This window comes from Neocloeon triangulifer, unplaced genomic scaffold (genome assembly GCF_031216515.1).
Source record: "Neocloeon triangulifer isolate White Clay Creek 2 clone unplaced genomic scaffold, ASM3121651v1 ptg000003l, whole genome shotgun sequence".
Lineage (NCBI taxonomy): Eukaryota > Metazoa > Arthropoda > Insecta > Ephemeroptera > Baetidae > Neocloeon > Neocloeon triangulifer.
The window spans coordinates 4,336,624-4,358,563 of record NW_026775546.1 but is presented as its reverse complement, the minus strand read 5'-3'; the positions used below and the strand labels follow the sequence as shown (position 1 = coordinate 4,358,563).

The 21,940-nt window shown below is 38.1% G+C and overlaps 6 protein-coding genes across 14 annotated transcripts in view; 3 read left to right on the top strand and 3 right to left on the bottom strand.

Moving 5' to 3' along the window:
- The window catches only part of LOC132193076 (uncharacterized), a 36,812-nt gene extending 27,937 nt beyond the window's left edge, over positions 1-8,875 (top strand). For 2 of the 3 annotated variants that reach the window (XM_059613448.1, XM_059613446.1), the window contains exons 7-12: positions 1,442-1,572; positions 2,181-2,673; positions 6,187-6,436; positions 7,027-7,131; positions 7,252-7,455; positions 7,603-8,875. In XM_059613448.1, the coding sequence (XP_059469431.1) occupies positions 1,442-1,572; positions 2,181-2,673; positions 6,187-6,436; positions 7,027-7,131; positions 7,252-7,455; positions 7,603-8,134 (1,715 nt within the window). In that variant the 3' untranslated portion in view covers positions 8,135-8,875. The remainder of the gene's footprint in view (positions 1-1,441; positions 1,573-2,180; positions 2,674-6,186; positions 6,437-7,026; positions 7,132-7,251; positions 7,456-7,602) is intronic. The other variant, XM_059613447.1, reaches the window with a different exon arrangement.
- An 82-nt stretch (positions 8,876-8,957) lies between these two features.
- Positions 8,958-12,572, bottom strand: LOC132193079 (protein LSM14 homolog B). Of its 5 annotated transcripts, none has more exons than XM_059613451.1 (9): positions 12,325-12,572; positions 11,716-11,870; positions 11,263-11,536; positions 10,386-10,620; positions 10,164-10,214; positions 9,738-10,105; positions 9,524-9,680; positions 9,222-9,463; positions 8,958-9,160 (listed from the first exon to the last, which is right to left on the bottom strand). In XM_059613451.1, the coding sequence occupies exons 1-9, from the start codon at positions 12,452-12,454 to the stop codon at positions 9,144-9,146; spliced, it is 1,629 nt and encodes a 542-aa protein (XP_059469434.1). In that variant the 5' UTR covers positions 12,455-12,572; the 3' UTR covers positions 8,958-9,143. The 5 variants fall into 5 exon arrangements, with proteins under 5 accessions (XP_059469434.1, XP_059469435.1, XP_059469437.1 ...); XM_059613452.1 differs by having other exon boundaries at positions 10,386-10,608; XM_059613454.1 differs by having other exon boundaries at positions 11,332-11,536.
- A 369-nt stretch (positions 12,573-12,941) lies between these two features.
- On the top strand, positions 12,942-15,052 carry LOC132193083 (cytochrome c1, heme protein, mitochondrial). The gene is made up of 8 exons (XM_059613460.1): positions 12,942-13,055; positions 13,350-13,397; positions 13,464-13,612; positions 13,680-13,812; positions 13,867-14,031; positions 14,170-14,298; positions 14,353-14,472; positions 14,529-15,052. The coding sequence occupies exons 1-8, from the start codon at positions 12,984-12,986 to the stop codon at positions 14,637-14,639; spliced, it is 927 nt and encodes a 308-aa protein (XP_059469443.1). The 5' UTR covers positions 12,942-12,983; the 3' UTR covers positions 14,640-15,052.
- A 21-nt stretch (positions 15,053-15,073) lies between these two features.
- On the bottom strand, positions 15,074-17,711 carry LOC132193078 (uncharacterized). Of its 2 annotated transcripts, none has more exons than XM_059613449.1 (8): positions 17,561-17,711; positions 17,299-17,427; positions 17,075-17,226; positions 16,643-17,012; positions 16,318-16,590; positions 15,897-16,265; positions 15,588-15,837; positions 15,074-15,533 (listed from the first exon to the last, which is right to left on the bottom strand). In XM_059613449.1, exons 2-8 carry the CDS (start codon positions 17,322-17,324, stop codon positions 15,171-15,173), a joined length of 1,803 nt encoding a protein of 600 aa, XP_059469432.1. In that variant the 5' UTR covers positions 17,325-17,427; positions 17,561-17,711; the 3' UTR covers positions 15,074-15,170. The 2 variants fall into 2 exon arrangements, with proteins under 2 accessions (XP_059469432.1, XP_059469433.1); XM_059613450.1 differs by having other exon boundaries at positions 17,520-17,647.
- Positions 17,712-17,762: 51 nt separating this feature from the next.
- LOC132193084 (uncharacterized) lies at positions 17,763-19,437 on the top strand. 2 transcript variants are annotated; one of them, XM_059613462.1, is made up of 4 exons: positions 17,763-17,885; positions 18,134-18,338; positions 18,401-18,747; positions 18,845-19,437. In XM_059613462.1, the coding sequence occupies exons 2-4, from the start codon at positions 18,147-18,149 to the stop codon at positions 19,080-19,082; spliced, it is 777 nt and encodes a 258-aa protein (XP_059469445.1). In that variant the 5' UTR covers positions 17,763-17,885; positions 18,134-18,146; the 3' UTR covers positions 19,083-19,437. The 2 variants fall into 2 exon arrangements, with proteins under 2 accessions (XP_059469445.1, XP_059469444.1); XM_059613461.1 differs by having other exon boundaries at positions 17,767-17,881.
- Positions 19,298-21,068, bottom strand: LOC132193082 (protein FAM185A-like). The gene is made up of 5 exons (XM_059613459.1): positions 20,953-21,068; positions 20,326-20,724; positions 20,071-20,273; positions 19,826-20,009; positions 19,298-19,775 (listed from the first exon to the last, which is right to left on the bottom strand). Exons 2-5 carry the CDS (start codon positions 20,717-20,719, stop codon positions 19,432-19,434), a joined length of 1,125 nt encoding a protein of 374 aa, XP_059469442.1. The 5' UTR covers positions 20,720-20,724; positions 20,953-21,068; the 3' UTR covers positions 19,298-19,431.
- Between the last annotated feature and the right edge of the window lie 872 nt (positions 21,069-21,940).

Sequence of the window (21,940 nt, the reverse complement as noted above, 5' to 3'; positions counted from 1 at the left end):
TAATTATATCGATCACAATTTTTGGGGTGATAAGTTGACAGAAGAAATTTTGAGGGGAAAATTAATGACTCCCTTTTGGCATCAAATCAAGTTTTTACAGCAATATAAAGGAATTGCTGATAATTAGACAAGAATTAGAGACTTCGACCAACATTGTTGAATTTTATTGCACTAATAAAGAGTCTGTAACGTCCCAACAATCGCAACAATCAAAATGGAGAAATTTGATAGTAATCAAGGCAAAAAGTCAATGTCGCGTTTCATTTTGTTTTATATTTATTTAATTTTTTAATGAGCGCAGACATTGGGAATTTTTTCCAAGTGAGCTTACAGCAGTTAAGATCTTCAACTTAATGTCAATTTATAGAAAGCAAAACTTTATTTACTTAGACTGTTGTGGGAACCAAACATGAGTCAGCTAAGTTAACTAAATTAGTGCAGGCTGCAAGTGAAAAAAATGTAAATTTTCCATTTTGGTTCAAAGCCTTCGAAACTTTGGCAGTTTCCATGAGTTGAATTGATTTTGATGTCTGATTCTGACAACAGTCAAAATATATGCTATTTGCTTTCTAAATATGGAAATGACAAAAGTCAACAAGCACCTAATTTAAAAGTTCAAACATACATGATAATAAATTCAAGGAAAATCGCGTCCAGCGCTAATCCTGATGTCGTATTCTCAGTTGAGGGATATTTCTAAGGACTAAAAAATAAGCTTAATTACTACTGGAAATCTAGAAAAAGGAATAGTTAAAAGAAACTTATATATTATCAATGATAAAAAATTAAAATAATAAATTATCATTTTTTATTGAATCAAAATGGTCCAGAAAAAAATTGTTTAAAAGTATTTTGATACATATCCATAGCTTATTTTTTTATCTATTTTATTTTTTTAAATTATATAACACTTTTTTTTAATGAAATAAGTATTTTCTTATGTTCATTTTATAGAAATGGAAGGCTTTCGTTTTGCTTGATTATGCACATTTCTTTATAATGGCTTTTGGGTGCGCATTTTTGCTTAAGTATTTCATAGATATATAAAAAAAACGCGTACGTAAATGTTAAAAGCTCACGTTGTAGATTTTATTTTCCTTCGGCGGAAGCAACAGCACACGTTTTAGTCTTGCGATTATTTGCTTTTGATGAAAACCCTTTCACGGAAAGTCGTAGAAAGGATGTTGCGAAAAACTCTCTTTCGCAATAAAACGTGCAAATAGCACGCGCGGTTCTTTCACCCGTGTGCTTTTTGTGTCGAAGCACAAACCGCACCCTTCCCTCATTTTCCGACCCCTTTTTCAAAAGACGAGAAAATCGAGGGTTTTCACAAATCGCTCGCCCGGAAACGAGAACAAAATGATCCCTTTTGGCGGCCACACGCGAAAATGGAAAAAGAAAAACGTGCTAACGGCACTGTGTGTGTTCTTTGATTATTCAGATTCGGCTGCTGGTGCGTGGGGAAGTTGGAGTTCGTGGACCACCTGTTCCTCCACTTGTGGTTACGGCGTGCGGAACAGATACCGCTTCTGCGACTCGCCGCCCCCGAGGTACGGCGCAAAGTTTTGCGAGGTAAGACAAACACAACAATCAATTATAAGCTGCTTGCTTTGCTAACAACTTTGTGCTGACGAAAGCGGGAGTTCGGATTTGAATTAATTAACATATAATAAGGATCATACATATTATCAGACACGTTTTGGCAAAGTGCAAAAATAATAAATATTTTTTAATCAATTTTTCATATTATGTTCCTATTTATTAAAAAATACGATTTCAATGAAAAATGAAAATACTTAAAGTCACTTACAGGCTATAGAATAATTTTAAATTACTTGATTTACATTTTTAGACTCAGAAAAGTTAATTATAATAATTTTTTTCCATATCTTTTAGAAATAAAAACAAACAAATTAAAGATCTTTGTTTATCTATTTTTTTTTTATAAAATATGCACATTAGCTGTGTTGAATTTGATGCACAGGATGTTTTAAATTTTACAAAATAAAATTGAACGAAATTAATATTTTGTCTATTATTTTAAACATCTTATGTAGTTGATAAAATTTGAAGCCTCAATAAATAAATTTTAAAACTTAATAAATTTACAAAGAAATTTGTTTTAATTTTTGTTAAAAATTTTTACTTATAAAAACATATCTTTTCTCCAATTGTTTCAGGGTAAATCACTAGAGTCAGAGCAGTGCACCAACCTTTCCCCATGTGCAGACGGCTCCGGCTGGACGTCCATGACCCCTGGTGCGCCTCTTCCTGCCGAAAACGACCAGGTCCAGGCTGAGGTTGGCTCTGGCTGTCGGTGCGGCTGCGTCATCCACCTGAATTCGGTCAAACCACGTCGGCTTCTCGCCGCCTCTTCCCAAAGTTGTCCGGGCCGCACCTTCTGGCTGGTGCAGTCGGACGAGGACGGACAAGTCGTCGACCTGGAGGTCGACCACTTTCGGCTGGCCTGTGAAAAGCAGTGGCTCAAGGTGCGCGACGGTGACTCTCTGGCCGCCATCATGGTCGCGCACCTCACTGTGGACACGCAGACCAACCGTCCGGTGAAGGCTCTTGCGTCCGGACGTTCCCTGCTGCTCGAGTTTTACTCCGAGATTGATCCAGACAGCGGCACCGAGTGCAAGGGAGGCTTTTTGGCCCACGCACAGCAGAGGAGTGAGTATTTTTTATTGAGTTTGTGTTTACATTCGGTTGCGTAAAGTTGGAATTTGACTTATATTTTGTAAAAAAAAACTGGACGTTAATAGCAGCGGAAAGTTTGTAACTCAAAACAAAACTTATTGTTACGTTGAACTTCTACAAATTTAGAAAAATGCTGTTTAAATTTTTAATATTTTATTGTTTATTATTTTATTCTATTTTATCAGATTAATAATTAATTAAAAGCCTTTAAAATGCAACAATGTATTTTTCCAAATTAGAGTTGTGACTATTTGAGAAATTTTGTACTTAAATATTTAATGAATGCATTTTTTAAAATTCAAATTAGAAAATTGAAAATTCTAATATTTAAATGTAAAATTTAATTCTTAAATAAATTATTTTGTTTATTTATTTTGCTCTTAAATTTTCTTAAAGTTTTTGTTAAAATATAAAGCAATTATTTGAAGTTACTTATAAATTATTTTGCCTGTTCTTCCGATTGCCAAATGGAGAAAATTATTTTTCCCACTGTCAAATCCTCCAGTTTTCCTGTTGGTTTTCCCTCTCGCAGGGTGCAGCAACGTTGATATCGATTGTTTTTTCTGCATCCCCCACACGTTCCGATGTTTAGTTAAAGGTGCGTTTTCCGTGTGCACTTTCCACACATACCCAGCAGCTTGCCCTTCGTAAACACACGCGTGGCGGCTGTTTGCTGCTTTTGGGCAGCAACCCCTGCGGCCGGTGCATAATTAATGGCTCCCATCCCATTTAATCCCCCAGCCGTTGACCACACTCCAATATCGCACTCCGGTTGGTTGGTCGGAGGCTGTGCCTCCGGTGGAAAAAGCAACTAGCGAAAACATGTGCGCGCCACAAATCACATCGGCCGACCTCGCACCGAAATTCATAATTAATCAGGCCGATTATACGCGCATGGGTGGACTCACCCGGTGACACCTTTTGCAAATCGAATTTCCGCGGCAATCTGATTAGCGCTGCCCGAGAGTGGCACGCACGCCAAATTCTAATAATTCAATCATCGGTGGATTTCGATTGCTCATTTTGGGCTGACTGAAGCTGGGTTAGGCCAAGACAAAGTGTCTTATCGGCCTGTGCCCTTTTTTGAGTTTATTTGGGTATTTGTTTTTATTTGTTTATTAATTTTTTTTATTAAAAGTTTTAATATTTACTTATTTATAAAGTCATAATATGAGGATGCAAAAATAAAATTATTTCTTTCTTTCATGTATTGCAAGTTTCAAAAATGAACAGAAAAGTATATAGATACAAAAATGATGGTGATTTGAGTTTAAAGTCAGCTTTTCCTAGATGGGTTTTGTGAGTTGTTTATTGTTTAAGGAAAACAATATCCTGCTCTTAAACAATAAACGACTCACAAAACCCATCGAGGAAAAACCGACTATATATTAAAATCACCATCCTTTTTTTGTTATTAATTATATCCTATATCTGTATAAATAAAACATTAATTATCGTTTGCATTACATGATAGTTAGTCTTTGGGCTTATTTATAAATAATTATCTTTTAATTTTAACGCCTAGTCGGTTTCATAACATAATTTCCTGTATTAAATTTTCGTTTCCAGTACAAACATCCACCGTAATTGGATTTTCGCGCGGGTTAATCTCGCTAACTTCCGAACGAGTTTTGTTTCCGCCCAGGCTTTTGGCAAAACTTTGCACTTTTCACGTGTCTAGTGTTCTCGTCGGCTGGAACGACATGGGAGACTAATTTAAAGGTAGTTAAAAATTCCCTCTCAACAAGTTTGGAGGCAAAAACACAGAAGGCTGCCTCCGCTCTAAACTGCTCTCTCGGAACAAAAAGAAAAAGTCTGGCCAGCCGGCTTTGCAAACAAGCCGTCGGCGGAGAATGAGTCTTTCATGCACTCACGTGTCTACAGCAAAAAACCCCTTGAAATATTTATTGCTCTTTTCGGCGAATTTTCCGTGCAGAAAAATTTTCACAGGTCAAAAAATTTCACGCTTGTTTGCAACGAGACGAGATTATATAATCCCTCTTTTTTCTTTTTTCGACAGGGTGCGTGTTGATTTATCCGGCCGGCAACTGCGTTCGCTTTTGCTTGACAAAGCTTTTTATGTTTCTGCCCGACGCATTCTCTTTTTTTTTTCGTTTGCCGGACGAACTGGATGATTTGCCTGCGAGAAAAAACATTGCTCTCGCACTTTATAGGCAATAAACAGAGTCGCGTTTTATGTCACTTCTGATTGACTTTGCTTTTGATTTCCGCATAGCAATAAAACGATTTGATATCGCGAATCCAGACGAGTTGGTGTTGCGTTAATGAAATACGGCGTTTGTGTCATCTTTCCTGCTCCATTTCATCAGTTTTTTATTCTTTTTTTTTTTAAAAAAAAAGACAGATATTAATCATTGCTTTGAACAGTAGAATGGGAACTGGAAAATGTTTTATTTTATTTTTAATAAATGATAATATTCAATTTTACTTATCAAATGTTACTGAAATGAGGAAATTTGTTTTTTTCTTGTAATGTATATTTTTTTAACGTTTTTCTTCTTCTTTTTCTTACAATTTTTGAAATTTAAAGGCTCAAAGTTGGTTAGCTCCAGCCAACTGAAAACATTTTTGCGTAACCAGCCGGTACAAAATAAACTAATGTGAAAAATTTAATGTAATTTTAGACATGCGGTTGCATTCCAATTTATTTCTGCACTATCATGCTAAATAATTCGATCTCTAGAAAATTTCTACGCAAATGCGATATGCGTGAATTTATAATTGTAGAAGATATCATTGTGTCGACTGCCATTTGTGTACTGGGACACAATTACGGTTCGCTGACTTCATTAGAGGAAATGATGTCGATATAATATTTCACATTTATGGTGCTTGCGTTTTAGATTATTTACAAAACCATGCACTTTTTTGAAACCATTTCTCTAAAGAACTGGTTTTACATTACAGAAAATAATAATAATAATAAAAATAAACAAACTAAAAATAATAATTTGGTGTAGCGTATATAAAATAATAACCTAGGCTGATCCAACAAAACTAGTCTTTTTTATAAAAAACGTTTAATAAGTTTTTGCTACTTGAAATATTGATTTTTTTTAAATATATCAAATTTATTATTATGCAATTTCAAGAAGTTTGGCTACTTGATCTTCAGATTATAATTTGTTATTTAAATTGACTGTGATTTATCATAATTTTTTTATTTCTTCTCTAGTAGATTTCAGACTAAATAAAACTTTGCATTGAAATTTTTATTATAAAGTTTTATTTTTGGGTTCTTTGTGAATTCTTCCAATTCATTTTGAACGGTTTGTTTTTGTAAAACACAAAAATAATAATTTTTCTTTCCAATTTTCGCACTTTATTTGTGAACAATAAAAAAAATTGTAGTACAAGTAATTTTTAAGTATCAAAGTAAAAAATATTCTATATTGCCATTTTACAATTTCTTGAATCTTAATTTTGATATTATTTAAAGTCTCTTTTTTTGTTGTGTATTTTTAGCGGCACCAGTGCACAACTCGAGCGTTCCCCTTCTGTCTGGAATCGGCATTGGCGACGAAGACGACGCCCTGGACCTGCAGGGTCCGTTCCGGGTGGCCACGCACCTGGTAGCGGTCGTCTTCATGGCCGTCGTGGTGCTCATGTCGTGCCTCTTGCTGGTGCAATACGTCGTGCGTTACCACAAGTACCAGCGAACTGCCGGCGCCGAACCCATTTCGCCGTGCCACAGCATCGGTGGGAGCATCGGCAGGTGCGTGTGCCGCGCTCTTATTGCGTCTCATAACGCATGCTTATATTGAATTTTTTATGCTCGACGCGCCGTCCGTCTGCATTATTTTCCGAGCCGGCGCCTTTATTGAATTTCTCCGCGCCCTAGCTTGTGTGTGTCTCTCGTAAATTCATTCACGCGAGCTGTCGGTACGCATCGGCAAATGGTTTTGATCTTCCGATTATTTAAATTAAGAACACGTCGGATGCGGGGGAGGTTGAGTTTTAATGGAGGGGTGAAGTCGTAACTCGATTTTAAAACAAAATAAATTGCGTCGGGAAACTTGGAGGAAAACGCGAGTCGTGCAGGTTGCCTAGATGTGGATTTTGCAGGCGCTTTCCTAAAAAAGCTGCTTTTAGATTGTTGAAGACGAAGTATTGTTTTTTTTTATTAATACTTTTAATTTTTTTACTGGTGAAATTTTCCAATATCAAACACATAATTTCTTGTATTACAAAATTGAATTCTTTGTCTACTTCCAAATTTTTCATTATGATGTTAAAGAAGCAAAATTTGTAATATTTGCTTTTCTTTTTTTTTCTTCCTGACAAATTGTGTTTGTTCGGTGTTAGCAGGTTCACGTCGAGCACGACTCTGTCCGAAATCATCTCCCTGCGCCACTTTGGCGGCGGCAGACGAGGCACCAAGCACGAGCGACTCAAGGAGGAGAAAGTGCTGTAAGTGATTTTCGTGAAGAAGCGCGGTCCCTTTATATCCAGCGCTTGCCCTCTTTTTTACACTCGCAGGATCAAAAAGTTCCAATTGCTCTCTACCTAAATTTTTTCTGGCTCTTGCAGGGAAATAAAGGCTCCAAAAGCGGCTTTGGAGGAGGACGATGAGGTGTGCGGCTCAATCGAATCGCTGCCGGAAAAGTACGAGGAGGACTGCCACGAGAAGGAAAACGAAAATTCCGACTCGGAGAGGAAACCTCTCACGCCCAAGGTCCACCGGAAACCGCACTACTCGCCTAACAAAAAGCGCAAAGCCAAGCAAAAGCTGAGGTGAGAAATAATTGAATGATTTGATAATTATATTTATTGGTTTCAATCAAAATTAAATTATTTAAACAAATATCATAAATATACTTAAAAATGATTAATTTTGTAGATTTTCATTCAATATTATTAATTTATTTTTTCTTGTAACAGATTGCAGAAGTCAAACATCAGTCCTGTCAAGGAAGATACGCCTAAAATTAAAACAGAATCGCCAAACTCGTCCGAGTCAGTGCATATCACTGTCCAACGAACCCCACCAGTGGCCAAGGCGAGTAAAGAAAAGCAGAACAGGGCCAAATGTTTGCTTCAGAAAAAGGGTGGTGTCGCCCGACCAACCCTGTTGCCATCGCACGCAAGGGTGCTGCAGGCAGGCAGCTCAGAATTTTCCCTCACCGGCACGGAGAGCGAGATGGAAATGGATTATTACGACTACAATGTTCAGAACGCCAGCGCAGTCCCTGGCTCTTATTTGGGCATGGACCCGGCCTACCTGGTGTGGATTCCGCCAGCAACTCCCACAGGGTCTGTCGAGGGAGACGACGATGTGACCGTCGTCTTTAACAACAAGGACGAGGGCATTACTGCCTCCGGGGAGGTGGTCAAGCTGCAGACGTTGGCAGGCGAGGTTGACATTGATGAGGAAATCAAGTATGCTGATGACGACGAGGAGGACGAGGCGTGATTTTTTATTGAATGTGATTTCTTTTTAAAGCAGGAATGAAATGAGACAAAAATTTACGTTTGCTTTTGCTGCGGAAAATTTTTAATGATCTCTCTGCAGATTTTAATTTTACAATTTGACCCACCGTTGATGTACAACCACACATTAAGTTTTGATTCCCCCCTTTTTTTAAAGAAATTTAATGTCAGAATGTATACAATTTGCTGCATTGGTGTGATTATTTTTTAATTTTATCTGGTAGGATCATTACATAATAATTGTGTTTACTCGAAACTGGTATAGCTGAATAGTCTGATGTAACAAAAATCAAAAAGCAACAAACTCACTCCCAGTTGAAAAATTGTTTTGTACTTTTGTTGAGACTGTTCTAGTTTGTGCGAGTTGGATGATTACTATGTGATTACAACGGGATAATTCTCGCGAGACTGTAGAATGCTAATTTTAAGATGACGTTACTTGTCTGTTTACATGGCAGCTTGATTTGGCTAAAAATCAACAACCCCCTTTTAAAGCATAATGTTCAAATTCGGCTCAAAATTTTCACCCATATCAATTGAACCCAAGAATTGACGAGTTAAAAGACCAGTTCTGTAACTGGATGTTTATTCTTCTAGTCCCTTACCTCAACTTAGTATTGTACTCGAGAGGCATGAGTGTCGATAGTAAAAGGAACTTATATACTATGAATGTAACTCTATCCCATCATTATTGTACAGAACTGAAGAGATTAATAAAAATGTAAATGGAAATGTATGCGAGGCGTTTCTCTTTAACCAAACTCAACCATGACTAATAGGCCAATTTGAAATGAAACCGAAACATCTTGAGAAGAATCTGAATTTAATGCTGTGTAAATAATAATAATACGGAAATTCTATTCCATTCCAGAAAAAATAAATAACTGGATGCAATTATTCTTTTCTGCTACATCTCTCGCAGAGCTTGACAAAAAAAATAATAAAAATAATAACAGTCGAATTAATTTGTCCAAATCATTTCGTTTCCTGAATCAGTTTTGTGGCTTCCCTAAAAACATTTAAATAATAAAATTAGATTGCAATCGATTTCTAACAAAGTCACAACTGACCTCGCTGGGCTCCAACGGCTAGTGGCTGCTGTTGTTGCTGGTTCTGCTGCTGGTTTCGTTGGTTGTTGTAACCCCCGCGGTTGCCTCGAAACGCACCCCTGTTGTTATAGTTGCCCCTGTAGCCAGATCCACCACGGTAATAACCACCCCTTCCTCCTCTGTAGCCTCTGCGGGCTGACGAAACACCAAAGGTCTCCGAGTTCAGCTTCCTTTCTTGGCGCCAATCTGTGCGCTGAGATGCACTGGAGAATTTAAATTTAAATTAGGAAACTAAAAAGATTGGAAATTTTAACTAATCATACCCTTTGCTGCGCTCAATAGCTTCGCAGCTGATGTTGTCGAAAAATGAAACCTCCTTGTCATAGAAACACTCGCCTGACTCATCATCTTTGTTCTCGATTTCTGGCTGCTTTTCCTTGGTCTCTGATGAAGTATCACCACCATTCAACGCCGCCTTCACTGTTGAACAAAAAAAGCGTTTAATCCCTTGCCAGAAATTTGCCTTTCTATCCATACATGGCCCAGGAGTGACGTCGGCGGCAGTTGCCATTTTTATGCCAACATTGGACGAGCCGGCCGCTGTGGCAGTGATCTTGATTTTGGCCAGCTGAGAACGCAGGTTTTCAAACTCAGTGTTTGCCTGCTCAAAGTCGTAGTCCCCTTCAAACTTGAGGACGTTTCTCTTCTGGTTCGGGGCGTTCGGGCCACCCTGTTGCTGTCCTTGCTGAGGGTGAGGGCCGCCTTGCTGCTGGGGGCCTCCACCCCTGATAAACGGAGCGCCTCCACGTCCTCCCCGTCCACGACGGGCACCTCCGCGCCATCCTCCGGGTGCGCCGCGGTTATTTTGTTGGCCCCAACCGCGGTTATCACCCTCATTCCGGCCACTATTAACAGAAGTACATTGTAGTGATCGAATTTAGGAACTTCACTAAATAAAATTACTGGCTGTAGGCGTCAACGACTCTCTCCAAATGTTGAGCATAATTCTGCCATCTATTATACATCAGGATTGGTTTAATTAATTTGCAGAATTATGCACCAATTTATTTAAACATAAAAATTTTCAATTGTCTAAAGAAGATTAAAAATTGAGAAATTTCAACATCTCAACCAACTTCAAACACAATCAAAAAGATTACAGCTTCATTAAAAACTAGCCATTACCCTTCTCTGTCGTAATTGTTCCATCCTCCCCTGTGAGGCCCTCCACGTCCACCACCTCTGTTGAAGTCCCTGCCGTCCCTCTCACCCTGTTGTCTGTGAGCACCGCGGCTGCCGATGGCACCCACTTGGTGGCTTTTGCCGTGCTGGTCCGATTGGGTTGACTGGTCCATGGTGGGCGACTTGCGAGCATTGACTGGCGTCATTGCCCTGCCTGACATCAGGTCTGACAACAAGCCTAGTTTCATTAAAGATGCAAAAATGCGTTGGGGTCACAATTTTAAAGTAGCAAAGCACCGCAGCAGGCAGCTACAGCAACCAAGCATGCACGAATACAGATATTCATTAGAATTTGAAGCTAAATTTTAAATTAGAGTGAAATAATGATTTAGGAAAAAATCACTTTAAATTATGATTCTACTTTAAAGAGGTCCCTTAAAGTAACAGTTAACATGAGGGTAATGACTGTATTGAAATAATAGTTCAAGTAAAATTGCAAGCAGTAATAAGAACTAAATGAATAATTTCCTTATCGATATTTATATAAATTTAAGTTATTTTGATAACATAGATTTTTTTTTTAATTTTGCAAAATTCAACTTCTTTCAACTTCAAACAAAGACAGTAAGCTTACTACTAATAATATTATAGACCTATTCAGATAAATAATATACAGATAAAATAAATAAATTTATATTAAATGAAAAGAAAACTATTCCTATAGCAATAACAATTTAAGAGCCTAATGAATAAAGAATCTTTGAAGAGACCAACATGCATTTTTTCACTAAGCTCATTTAGATTTCAGACAGAGTGAAAGCGCCCAAGAGTAAGAACTAAAGCAGATAAGCGTGCACATTACTTGGTTGTTGCAACTCACCAATTGGAGATTCGTCTACTTTGGCGCCGCCGGGGCGCGGAGGGGACATTGAGTCCTGAGGGCACTCACTGGAGAGGATTTTCGCTGAATCCTGGTGTGACAGGATGCCGCTAGAGAGATTGGCCGCAACCGAGTTGTACGACGAGCCGAACGGAGGCACACTCTGGCGCATCTGGCCCAACATGCCGCTACCTCCGAATACCGGGGCAGGCTGGGGCGCGGGGGCCTGTTGCTGCTGGAAACTAGAGCTAGCAAGCGGCTGAGGCACCGACAACTGAAATTAAGATGATTTGATTAATAACGTACTGATCTTGCCAAAATTAATAAAATATTTATAACAATGGATTTTATTCTTTAATACTAAATTTTCAACTTTGATTAAATTTCAATTTTATTTTTAATGGTTGAAATAATGAAAATTTTTAATTGTATTTATATTAAGATGTAACTTACAGTAACGATGGCCGGATCATTAGGTACAGGATTGACCGTGTTTACAACACGAATATCCTTGATGTCGGATCCACGGAACAAAATGTAATCGTAGATTTGGTTCTGAGGCGACACCGGAAAGCTGCACTCGCGGTCTTCTGTGCCGAAAGAGCGCACTGCAAACATAAAATTCATTAGTTGTGTGCTCACAGACCTGTAGATGTGCAAGAAATTCTGCAATTTATCGCGCTCCAACCAAAACAATGCAGAAAATGGCAGGAATTCGGGCTCATTATAAAAACCACTGGAGACGGACTGAATTCTTAAAATTTTCGGCCATGGCCCACGTTTTGGTGGACAATAAAAAGATTTGAAGTGAAAAGGACAATGATTTTGGCTCGGGTTTAATTTATAGGGGTTATTTCGGTGTAAAAAGATCGAAATATACAACAAAGTGAAAAATAGCGGTATTAGTGTTTACATAATTTCCAGACCGCGTCCCAGTCGCCATTTTCACTTAGAGCTCTGGGAATTTTCAAAATTGCATGTTTGAGGATTTCAAAAGCAATTTGGTGCCTTTAAAACTTCATAAAATTTGTTATTAGCAGCAATAAAAGGGTGAAAACAAACCATTTGACAGGGCGATTGTGCATTCCTGAGGGTCTACTGTGAAGAGTCTCCCTTCGTATCTGATGTCGGCTTTCGAAATCAAACTGATTTTACTGCCCAGTTCAGGCATCGCAGCACCTCCAGCACTCATTTTTCCTGGAAAATTGGTGATGGAAAGTGCGGATGATCGAAGATAAAATTAGAGTTCCGCGGAGCCTCAATCAAAGCCGATGCTACTTCCGAAGCCAATTTTTTTGAGAATACAACATCAGGGATGCCAGCATGGAGAAAATTGAGGTACCAAAATTTGCAAAGGTAGAACAATTTCTTGAGTTCTGAAAATATTTTACAATTATTTGTAACTTTAAATTAAATTTAAACAATTTATAAGAATTTGAATTATCGAAATTGTGACGTAAAAGCTCATAATTTACAAAAATATAATACAAATTTATTTTCATTTGGTTGTCTACAGTGTTCAATGTGAGGTCAAATTTAAAAAGCTTTTCTGAAATTTTGATTTTTGAGAAGAATGTAACATGATTTTTCAAACTTAAAATTAAAAATAATTTTTTTTATGCTACAGTGTTCAGCTATATAATTACATTTGCCTGGTGCATAGAAATTATTTATTGACCAGAGTGGTTGCCAATTTTTACCATCTCTCCTCCATAACCATCATGGCCGCCGTCCTAGGGAGGTTGTGCAGATCTGGTGTTTTAACACCAAATAATGGCATTTCGCTTCACCAGGTTAGAAATTTACCTTTTCAAACTCATAAAGAACTACTTAAGTGCAAAATCAAGACCAAACTTGCATGCCCTGTCTGCAAATTCGACCTTTTTCCGAACCGTTACCGGTCACCATTTCAATGACCTCTCACAGATGTTCTTGCACGTCTTTTTTATTTCATTACATAATTCCTACTAAATCCTGCTTAATTTTCTTTTATCGATTAACCAACAATAATTAATATTTAGAAGAATTTCTTCATTTTAAAATTTTGATTGAGAAGTGTCTCATGATGACCATTGTGCGTGCTTTAGATTGCCAACCTATCAACGGGGGCCAAATTCGGCAGGAACCGAAAAGTGGTGAGTATTTTGTCTATCATTAAAAATAGGATGGTAAAATAATTGGGCGTTGAATATTCTTTACAGATATACACTGCCTTCGGTGTTTTGACCGGGGGTGCAGCCGGCCTGCTCATCGCCCTTGAACAGTCAGTTCAAGCCTCTGGAAATGACCTTAAACCACCCAAGAATGTGTGGCCCCATTCTGGCACATTTTCATCTCTAGACCACTCTAGGTAAATTTTGATTGTTTTCAATTAAAAGTGTTCAGAAAATAAAATAATTTTTCAACTTCATTTTCAGCGTTCGACGAGGGTACGAGGTGTACAAACAAGTCTGTGCTGCCTGTCACAGCATGCGCTACATTGCTTACCGCAACTTGATTGGTGTGTCCCACACTGAGGCTGAAGCAAAGGCGGAAGCTGAAGAAATTCAAGTTTGAACTCAACTTTGGCCAAAGGAAAGAACGTTCTTAATCATATTTTTTTAGGTCAGGGATGGTCCCGATGATCAAGGAAACTACTTCATGAGGCCAGGAAAACTGTCCGACTACTTCCCTAATCCTTATCCAAATGAAGAGGCAGCCCGTGCAGCAAACAATGGTGCTTACCCACCAGACTTGAGCTACATCGTCTCGGCTCGCCATGGAGGAGAGGTGATTTTAAATTATTGTTTTTGGTCGTTTTTAGTAAAAAAAAAAATATATATAATATATTTTCACTACATTTAATTATTGTTATTGAGTTTTAATTTATTTTTTAAGGTTTAATAATAATTTATTTGTTTGCAACAGGATTACATCTTTGCGCTGCTGACTGGCTATGTTGATGCTCCAGCTGGTGTTGTCCTGAGGGAGGGTCAGTACTTCAACCCCTACTTTGTTGGAGGTGCTATCAGTATGGCTCAGGCCTTGTACAATGAAGTAAGTTAAAAAATCAAAATCAACAACAACCCGATGGTTCCCTCAATTTCAAAGGTGATTGAGTACTCTGATGGTACTCCTGCTACTGCCAGCCAGCTGGCGAAGGATGTGAGTGCGTTCCTGAAGTGGACAGCAGAGCCTGAGCATGACCAACGCAAGAAGATGGCCCTCAAGGTAAAATTTTTTCCTGCTAATTTGATTAAACATCCAACTTATATCCTTTTATGCAGGCAATCATGATGTTTTCGCTTCTATTCGGTGTCCTCTTCTACATCAAAAGACACAAATGGTCATCTTTGAAGACACGAAAGGTTGCTTTCAAACCACCCAGCCCAAAGTAGTTACATATATGTATGTACATAAACTCAAAAGAGAAATAATGTCAATGAAATAGAAACTGTTATAGCAGACTTGCATTTCTTTTAAAACCACAAATTCTGACTCCTAATTTCCACCTTTTTATTTTAAATTATAATGTTGCTCCGGAAAGGGACACTTAGGTGAGACTAATTTGTGGCTTTAAAAGAAACATCCCATTAAAAATGAGTAGGTCATTTCAATGTTTTAATTGACCTTTCGTAAAATAATGACCCGAAAAAGCCGCAATACACAGACAAGCTGCCATTAATTGACTATGAGTATGTACACGTCAGTTCATGCCTGTCAAATTTATCGTCTGCACTTCTAACATCTGTGTGGGTTGGTAAATAAATTGTTATGTTGGAAAATCTTAATAATTGTTTCTTAAAACAAGTATGAGGTATTTTAATTTAATGATACTTCATTTTTCTGTTTAGTTTTAAGTTGCATTACCTGCACATGGTTTATGAGGAAAAAAAATAATTGAGTTTACAAAGTTTTATGGGAAGTATTTACCAAAATCCATCAAAATCTTCATCAGATCCATCTTCATTGGCTGTGTCCCAATTGAGTTGGTCTTCTCTGATCATCATCTGGAAGCTGTCCTCGCTCGAACCATCCTCACTGTCCATCAGGTCATTATCGCCTTCACTGTCACTGTCCTCCAGTTCAGTGAATTCCGCAAAAGAGCTGTCATCCTTCCCCATCTTGACTTCACAAACATTCTTGAAGTAGACTCCGACACCTTGGACCAATTCGTTAAACCACTTGTGTGCCATCCTTATTTCATGAGGAGTAGATGATGCGTCCATGCTGTATGAGTGGAATTTGATTTTCTTGAGGTAAGGTGAACGGAAGATCAGTTTCTCTGCAACCTGAAATTCAAAGTCAATATTACGGTTTTCTCAGACTAAGAGATTGAAACCTACTTGAACCGCATGCTCAATCATGGGATCCTTGTACAAATCAATCTTGATTTTCTCCAAATTGCTCAAGCAGGTTGAGTTTTCTTTCAAAGCTTCTAGCAGGACTTTGATCTGGCCAAATGTTTTTAAGTGCAGAGTGCGGTTGTAGTTTTCACTCCCGAGAACAAAAAGCTTGAAAATCTTGTCCACCACCGAAATTTTATCATCTTCGTTGCCGTCGTCATATCCTCCAGTGTCATCTTCAATGTCAAATCTGAAGATTTATACGCATATTAGTAAATTTCAAAGCAAGAATAAGTGTGAATTTTTTACTTTTTCCAGTTTCTGAAATTCTTCAGTGGCAGTTTGGTACCATAAGATTCTTTCAGCTCTTCATCGCTTGATTTGTAAGAAAGCACTTCCAAATTTGGACAGAATTCAATTACGGTGTACAGGTTCATGTCGCCCAAAGGAGCTCCATCGCTAGCAAAGTCCAGAAACTCCAAATCCTTGATATGAGGTCCATGTGATTTGAGAATCGGGTAGACTTGATGGTATGGGACAGCATTGAAAATCAGCTCTTTAGGATGGTTGGGCATTGAGGACAATTTCTGGACAGTCAAGGCACTTTGTTCTCCTTGGACCTCCAGCTTCTCCACCAGCAAATTTGACGGCAAATCAATTTCAAACGGAGTGCGAATTCTGTTGATAATTCAATTAGTACGAAATGTGAAAATAATAATTGATCTCATACCTTAAATTTGTAGCAATGAGCTTTTTCTTAGGAAATAATAGTCCATACATCTGCACAAAGTCTTTGGTCATGTCGGGGCCCTCAAATGTGTCATTCAGTTGAAAAGTTTGCAAATTTGGGATGTTGCCAACACAATCAACGATGAGTTTCAAATCAACGCATTTATCTTCAGCTCCTGTTTTTAAGGAAAGATGTTTCAAGTGCTTCATTTTTGAGAAGTACTCGACTGCTTTCTCAGTTATTGTGTCCTTCGTCACAGAAATTTCCATGCCCCTGAAATAAATATTTTTATAAAAAAAACCTCAAATGGCATATATATTTTTACTCTAGTTTTGGAATGTGCTCAGAAATTTGTTGCAATTGCTCATCACCACACAGGAAGTTCTGGAATCCAAAATATTTCAGGTTTCTCCATTTGAGTAGGTCACCCATTGGAAATTCCTCGTTGCCACTGTGGAAATCAGTGCGACCTCTGATGATCTTGGTAATGTTGGGACAATGCTCAAGAATGTGATTGTAGTACATTCCGTACGTTGATCTGGAGTAAGGGTTGAAATCGTACGGGTTGAATTCTGTCAAGTTTTCATTGAGCAGCAGTTTGACAAATGACATCTCAGCATCTTTAGGTATCAGTCTGTTTGTGGTATATCTAGATTCTTTGATCATCTGGATAAACTCCTGGACAATCGTGCTTGCTGAAATTGGTATAATTTAATATTGTAAAATAATTATCATTATGTATTTTTATAAAGCTCACGTAAAAATCTCAATGGGTTTTCCACTCTGTTAAGGTATTTGTTGCAATTCAAGGAAATCGCCTTGATGGAGAGGATTTTTAATGAATCAGGTTTGGCCACAGCACGCCTTTTCCGCACAATTCTACTTATGGCGTCTTTGCGCTCGTCAGGGCTGCGGCAAAAAATTTTGTAAAAATTTATACATAAGCTTGTGAGAGAGTGAGCAGTTATTTTTATTTTTTACCTCATGTTTGCAAAATTGTTGTCCATGATGCTTTACTGGAGCGATATCTTTTACCATAAAAATATGAAGATCTCGAAGATCAACTTTTCTTGATTTTCAACAAAAAATCCAAAAAATCTTCTGTGAATTCTGGAACAAGAATAAAATGGAAAATTATCAAGCAATCTGAATGAGATTTACATTCTTAACATGTTTTAATTTAAATGTGCAAAGGAAATTACTCTCTCCGCCAAGATGCGTTGCTCAACTCAGTTGCACTTACCCGTTGTCTCATGAAAAGGAGCCAGAAAATTAAATCTGATTAGCGAAAGTCGCAAATAATGAGAACACAAAACCTCTAAAAAACAACGTGTTCCTCAGTTCTTGTGTTTACTGGTCCTTCGACTCCTTCTCCTCTTGTTCCTGATTGGTAGGATCCACCGGCTTTTCATATTAACCAATAGGAAAGCGGAATCACAAGGAACGCCCCCTTATCTGGATGCTCCTGCACCTTGCTCCTGCAGCTGCTGCGCAAGATGTTGATTTTCATTCCATTGTTTTGATATTTTTCTTCGATTTTGAAAATTGAGTTATAAAAGAAAAGGTTGGTAAGTTAAATATAAACTAACATGTAACAGTACAAAATTATTTCCCTCTTTTGAACTTCATAAATCCTGTAAATATAAATTTATTCTCAATATAAGATTTTAGAGCAAGCAAAAATTATGTACATTTTACAGTTTTTTGTTTTGTATCTGTCAATAATTATTTAAAAAAAAAATAAGATTTTTTTGTTTTCTCATAAATTTTCCAATATATTTCATTCAATTGTACACCTTGAATTATATTTTTACAGTGTCATCAAGACAATGTCAAGTGGGGTGCTGTTGGTGCGGGACTACAGACCCGGCGATGAAATCTCCTGCTGTGAAATCGTCCAGGAAGGCACCATGTCTACCGTCAACAGAGCCTTTGTGTCTGCCCTGATCAGGGAAGTGACCTTCCAGCTGATGGTGCTCGCCTCAGCCATCATGTTTATCTTCATGGGCCTGCCCTTGAAGGTAATAAAAACATTTTTCAACTCTGAAATATCCTATATAAAAGTTTTGTTCTGACAAATTAGGCCTGCTTGTATGTGATCCCCGGCGTGATTGTGTTCATGTACTTGGCGGTGTGGGGTGGCCACATGTTTAAAGCCCTTGAGCAACAACAGGACGTCCGCAATGTCCCCAGGATGTACATGAGCTCGGAGAACACAGGCTTCTGGGTGGCCGAGGTCTTCGAGCCATTCTTCAGTAATGGAGCCACAGGAAAACTTGCCCTGGTCAACGAGGCAGGCCTTAAAGGTTGCGGCCTTGACCTGACTAACTGCCGACGCGTTCTTGTGGGCACCATTGCTGTTAGCAAAAGCAAACTTAACCCTGAGCAGGGTGCTTGGATCAAGAGATTGGCAGTCAAGAACAAATATAGGTAAATTCAAATAGAATATTATGAAATTTAATGAATCTTAAATTTAAGAAAAACAAATTTTTTGCATGGAGAACGAATAAACTGAGATAATTTGTAGGCATCGAGGTGTTGGAACTGCTCTTTTGAACGAAGCCATCTCCTTTTGCCGCACAAGTGGATACCAGGAGGTCGAGTTGGTGACCTCTGAATGCCAAGACACAGCTCGAGAGCTCTGCTTCAAGCAGGGTTTTGATCTCAAGCAGATGTACCACCGCCCAGTGTTTGGTCCGCTGGCCACAATGACCATGTACCAGCTGCTGTGCCGTCTCCACTCGAACCAAGTCAAGAATTTGTAATCTTAAATGAGGGCTTCCTTGCGTACTTTTGACTTTATGAGATTTTGCATGATCTTGTAATTTATCGTAAACATTCTTTACTGCATTTACATAGACTAAGCTCTTATCTATAAAAATTTTGAATGTAGTTTTTAGAATTCAATCGAGAAAACTTCCAATTTAAATAAGCCAAATATTGTAAGACAAAAATTGTATCCCTTCACTCTTGAAGAAATTCTAAAACATTCGTCAGGTGATATTTTTAACATTTATTAATCGGGACACTTATAGTCCTTACACCATGTATACAGCCGTTTAAAACTTTTTAAACGAACAATAATTTTGAATAAAATATTGAATTTAGGACTAATTAAGCAGTCAAGTTTTTCTTCAGATTCAAACTAGCAATCCACGACGAACGCTCAACCGAGATTTTTCCACTAGATACGCTGACCTTGAGATCACCTTGGTCTTTTTCTTCTCTGCCAAACTGAGCAACGACTTTGCCATTTTCACTGAAAGTTTTTGCACCAAAGTCACCAGGAACGTCAACTTGGTCAGCACTGAGATGCACAAAATTTTTGTCCGTTTCCCCGAGCTGCACTCGGACATCACCTTGGGCTACTTCGATGTTGGAGTGACCGACAAGATTGCTGATCTGCACGTCGGCATTTCCCTGATTTATGACAGCTTGCAATCGCCCATCTAGGCCAGCTGAAACAGAAATTTAGTATTGAAGTAACTAAGACATAATTTTAATTTACCTGCGACAAGATTTCCTTTTCCTCTAATTTCCACCTTGCACTTTCTGTGCAGACTTCCAAATTTGATATTTCCTGAGTGTGTGGCTACTGAGGATTTGTCACAGTAGTCGGAGGCAATGTTGATTTGTCCGTTGTCACTTTCGACAGTTGCTGACGGGCCTTGAAGTTTTTGACATTCAACAGACTGAAATTTTTTAAATATTAATCTTCCAGAAAAAAATAAAAATGTAGAAACGTTGCCATACCCCTTTGGCTAAAGTTTTGATGTTTATTTTTCCCTGAAGCACTCCTTTGCTCAAAACTGAGCCTCCTTGAGTTGCGAGAACGATTTCGGAGCATCGAATATTTTTAGTGCGAATGTCTCCCGTTGTTGTGACTACGGCCAGACGATCAGAGTGGATTTCACTTACGGACACATCTCCGAAGCCATTGCAAAATGCATTTATGTCTGGAAAAGAAAAATTTTAATTTACAAAAAATATTAAAGAAATTTGTCGTACTGCTCTGCACAGGGACATGCACTTCAAGAGCTTTGTCGTCAGTGCCTCCGTGGACGTCTATGTTGAAAGTGTTGGGAGTTGCTTGGACAAGTTGCAGAACAGTTCCGTCCTCTTCCTCATTTTTCAGCAGATAGACAAGCAGACGGTCACTGTCAGGGTACTGCTGAAGGTCTGCTGGACACACCAGCACCGGACAGTCGGTCGAGTTGATGGTCACGTTGGACAAGGGAGGCACCTTGCGTTCGGTGACTTTCTCAACGACTTTCCAAGAACTGCTGATGCCGCTGCTGTTTGAGGCATTTTTGTTGGTGGAAAAGAGATTCGCAGATGACCAAAAGCCTCTTCGGCAGCCACTGGCGAGTTGCCGTGTCAGGAATCCGGTTGACAACAGCATTTTTTCTGAGAAAATAATGACACTTTTTAGATGGAATGCTTGAGGAGTTATTAAAATAAAATTTGATAAAACAAAATTATAACATACTAAAAACCGTTCAGACTGGTTCAGACCTTTATTATAAGTCTTTTGTCATTTACATAATTATATTAAACACATTTACAGAACTAATGCACAAACAAGGTCTATAAAATAATGCAATAAATTATTCATGCATTTTCAATTGTATTTACCTGAGACAATGAAAGTAAAATGAGGTAATTTGAGACCTACAGCATTTGTGCGATCTGTTCAACTTTGTTTGTTTTGTTTATTCCGATTTGGATCAGCTCCGGAACGCCCACTGCCACCACCTCTTTACGCTTTTCTACACCGTAGTGCTTTTAAAGAACTAAAGAACAAATCGAACGCGCTGGCCAAACCGAGTCATAATATTGAAAGTTGGATTCTTGGTGAAAATTAAGAAATTTAATTTTTTTTTAGTTTCAAGAAGTGTTTATTGGGTTCGAAATTAGGGCAACTATGCCCCATATATGAACTCATCCAAATAAATGCAAAACAAAAATTTTAAAACAAAAATTTTTTTATTCAACCGCGATTTTTTTTAACTTTTATTGTTCAGGCGCATCAAAGAACTTTAATCGAAGGCCAAACCGAGTCAAAATTGAAAGTTGGATTCTTGGTGAAAATCAAAAATTTTAATTTTTTTTTTTTATTCAATCGCGATATTTTTTTTTAATTTTTATTGTTCAGGCGCATCAAAGAACTTCAATCGAACGCGCTGGCAAAACCGATTCAATATTGAAAGTTGGATTTTTGGTGAAAATCCATGGGAGATCTGACGCAAAATTATGCAGCGCCGCCGAACACCGCTATGATAATAATTCTGCACACGGCTGATGTTAAAAAATAATTCAACTTCTACTGGTGTTGAAAAATAATAAATAATTTTGTATAAATTATGCACAACATATTTGATCTGCATTTTTATTTAATCGGTCGACGACCAACCTACAGCAAGCTTTAATCCTCAATTACATTATGATAGGTTACCGAAGCAACGAGTTTGTTTACTTGTTACACCGGCCAGCCCGTATCTTTACTCTGAAAGAGCAGAAGTATGGACGAGCACCAGGAAATAGATTTCAGCAGCTTAAAATCCTATTCTGATGGGTATTTTGTTCACAAGCATCACCCAAGTTCAAAGTTCTATTCACCATA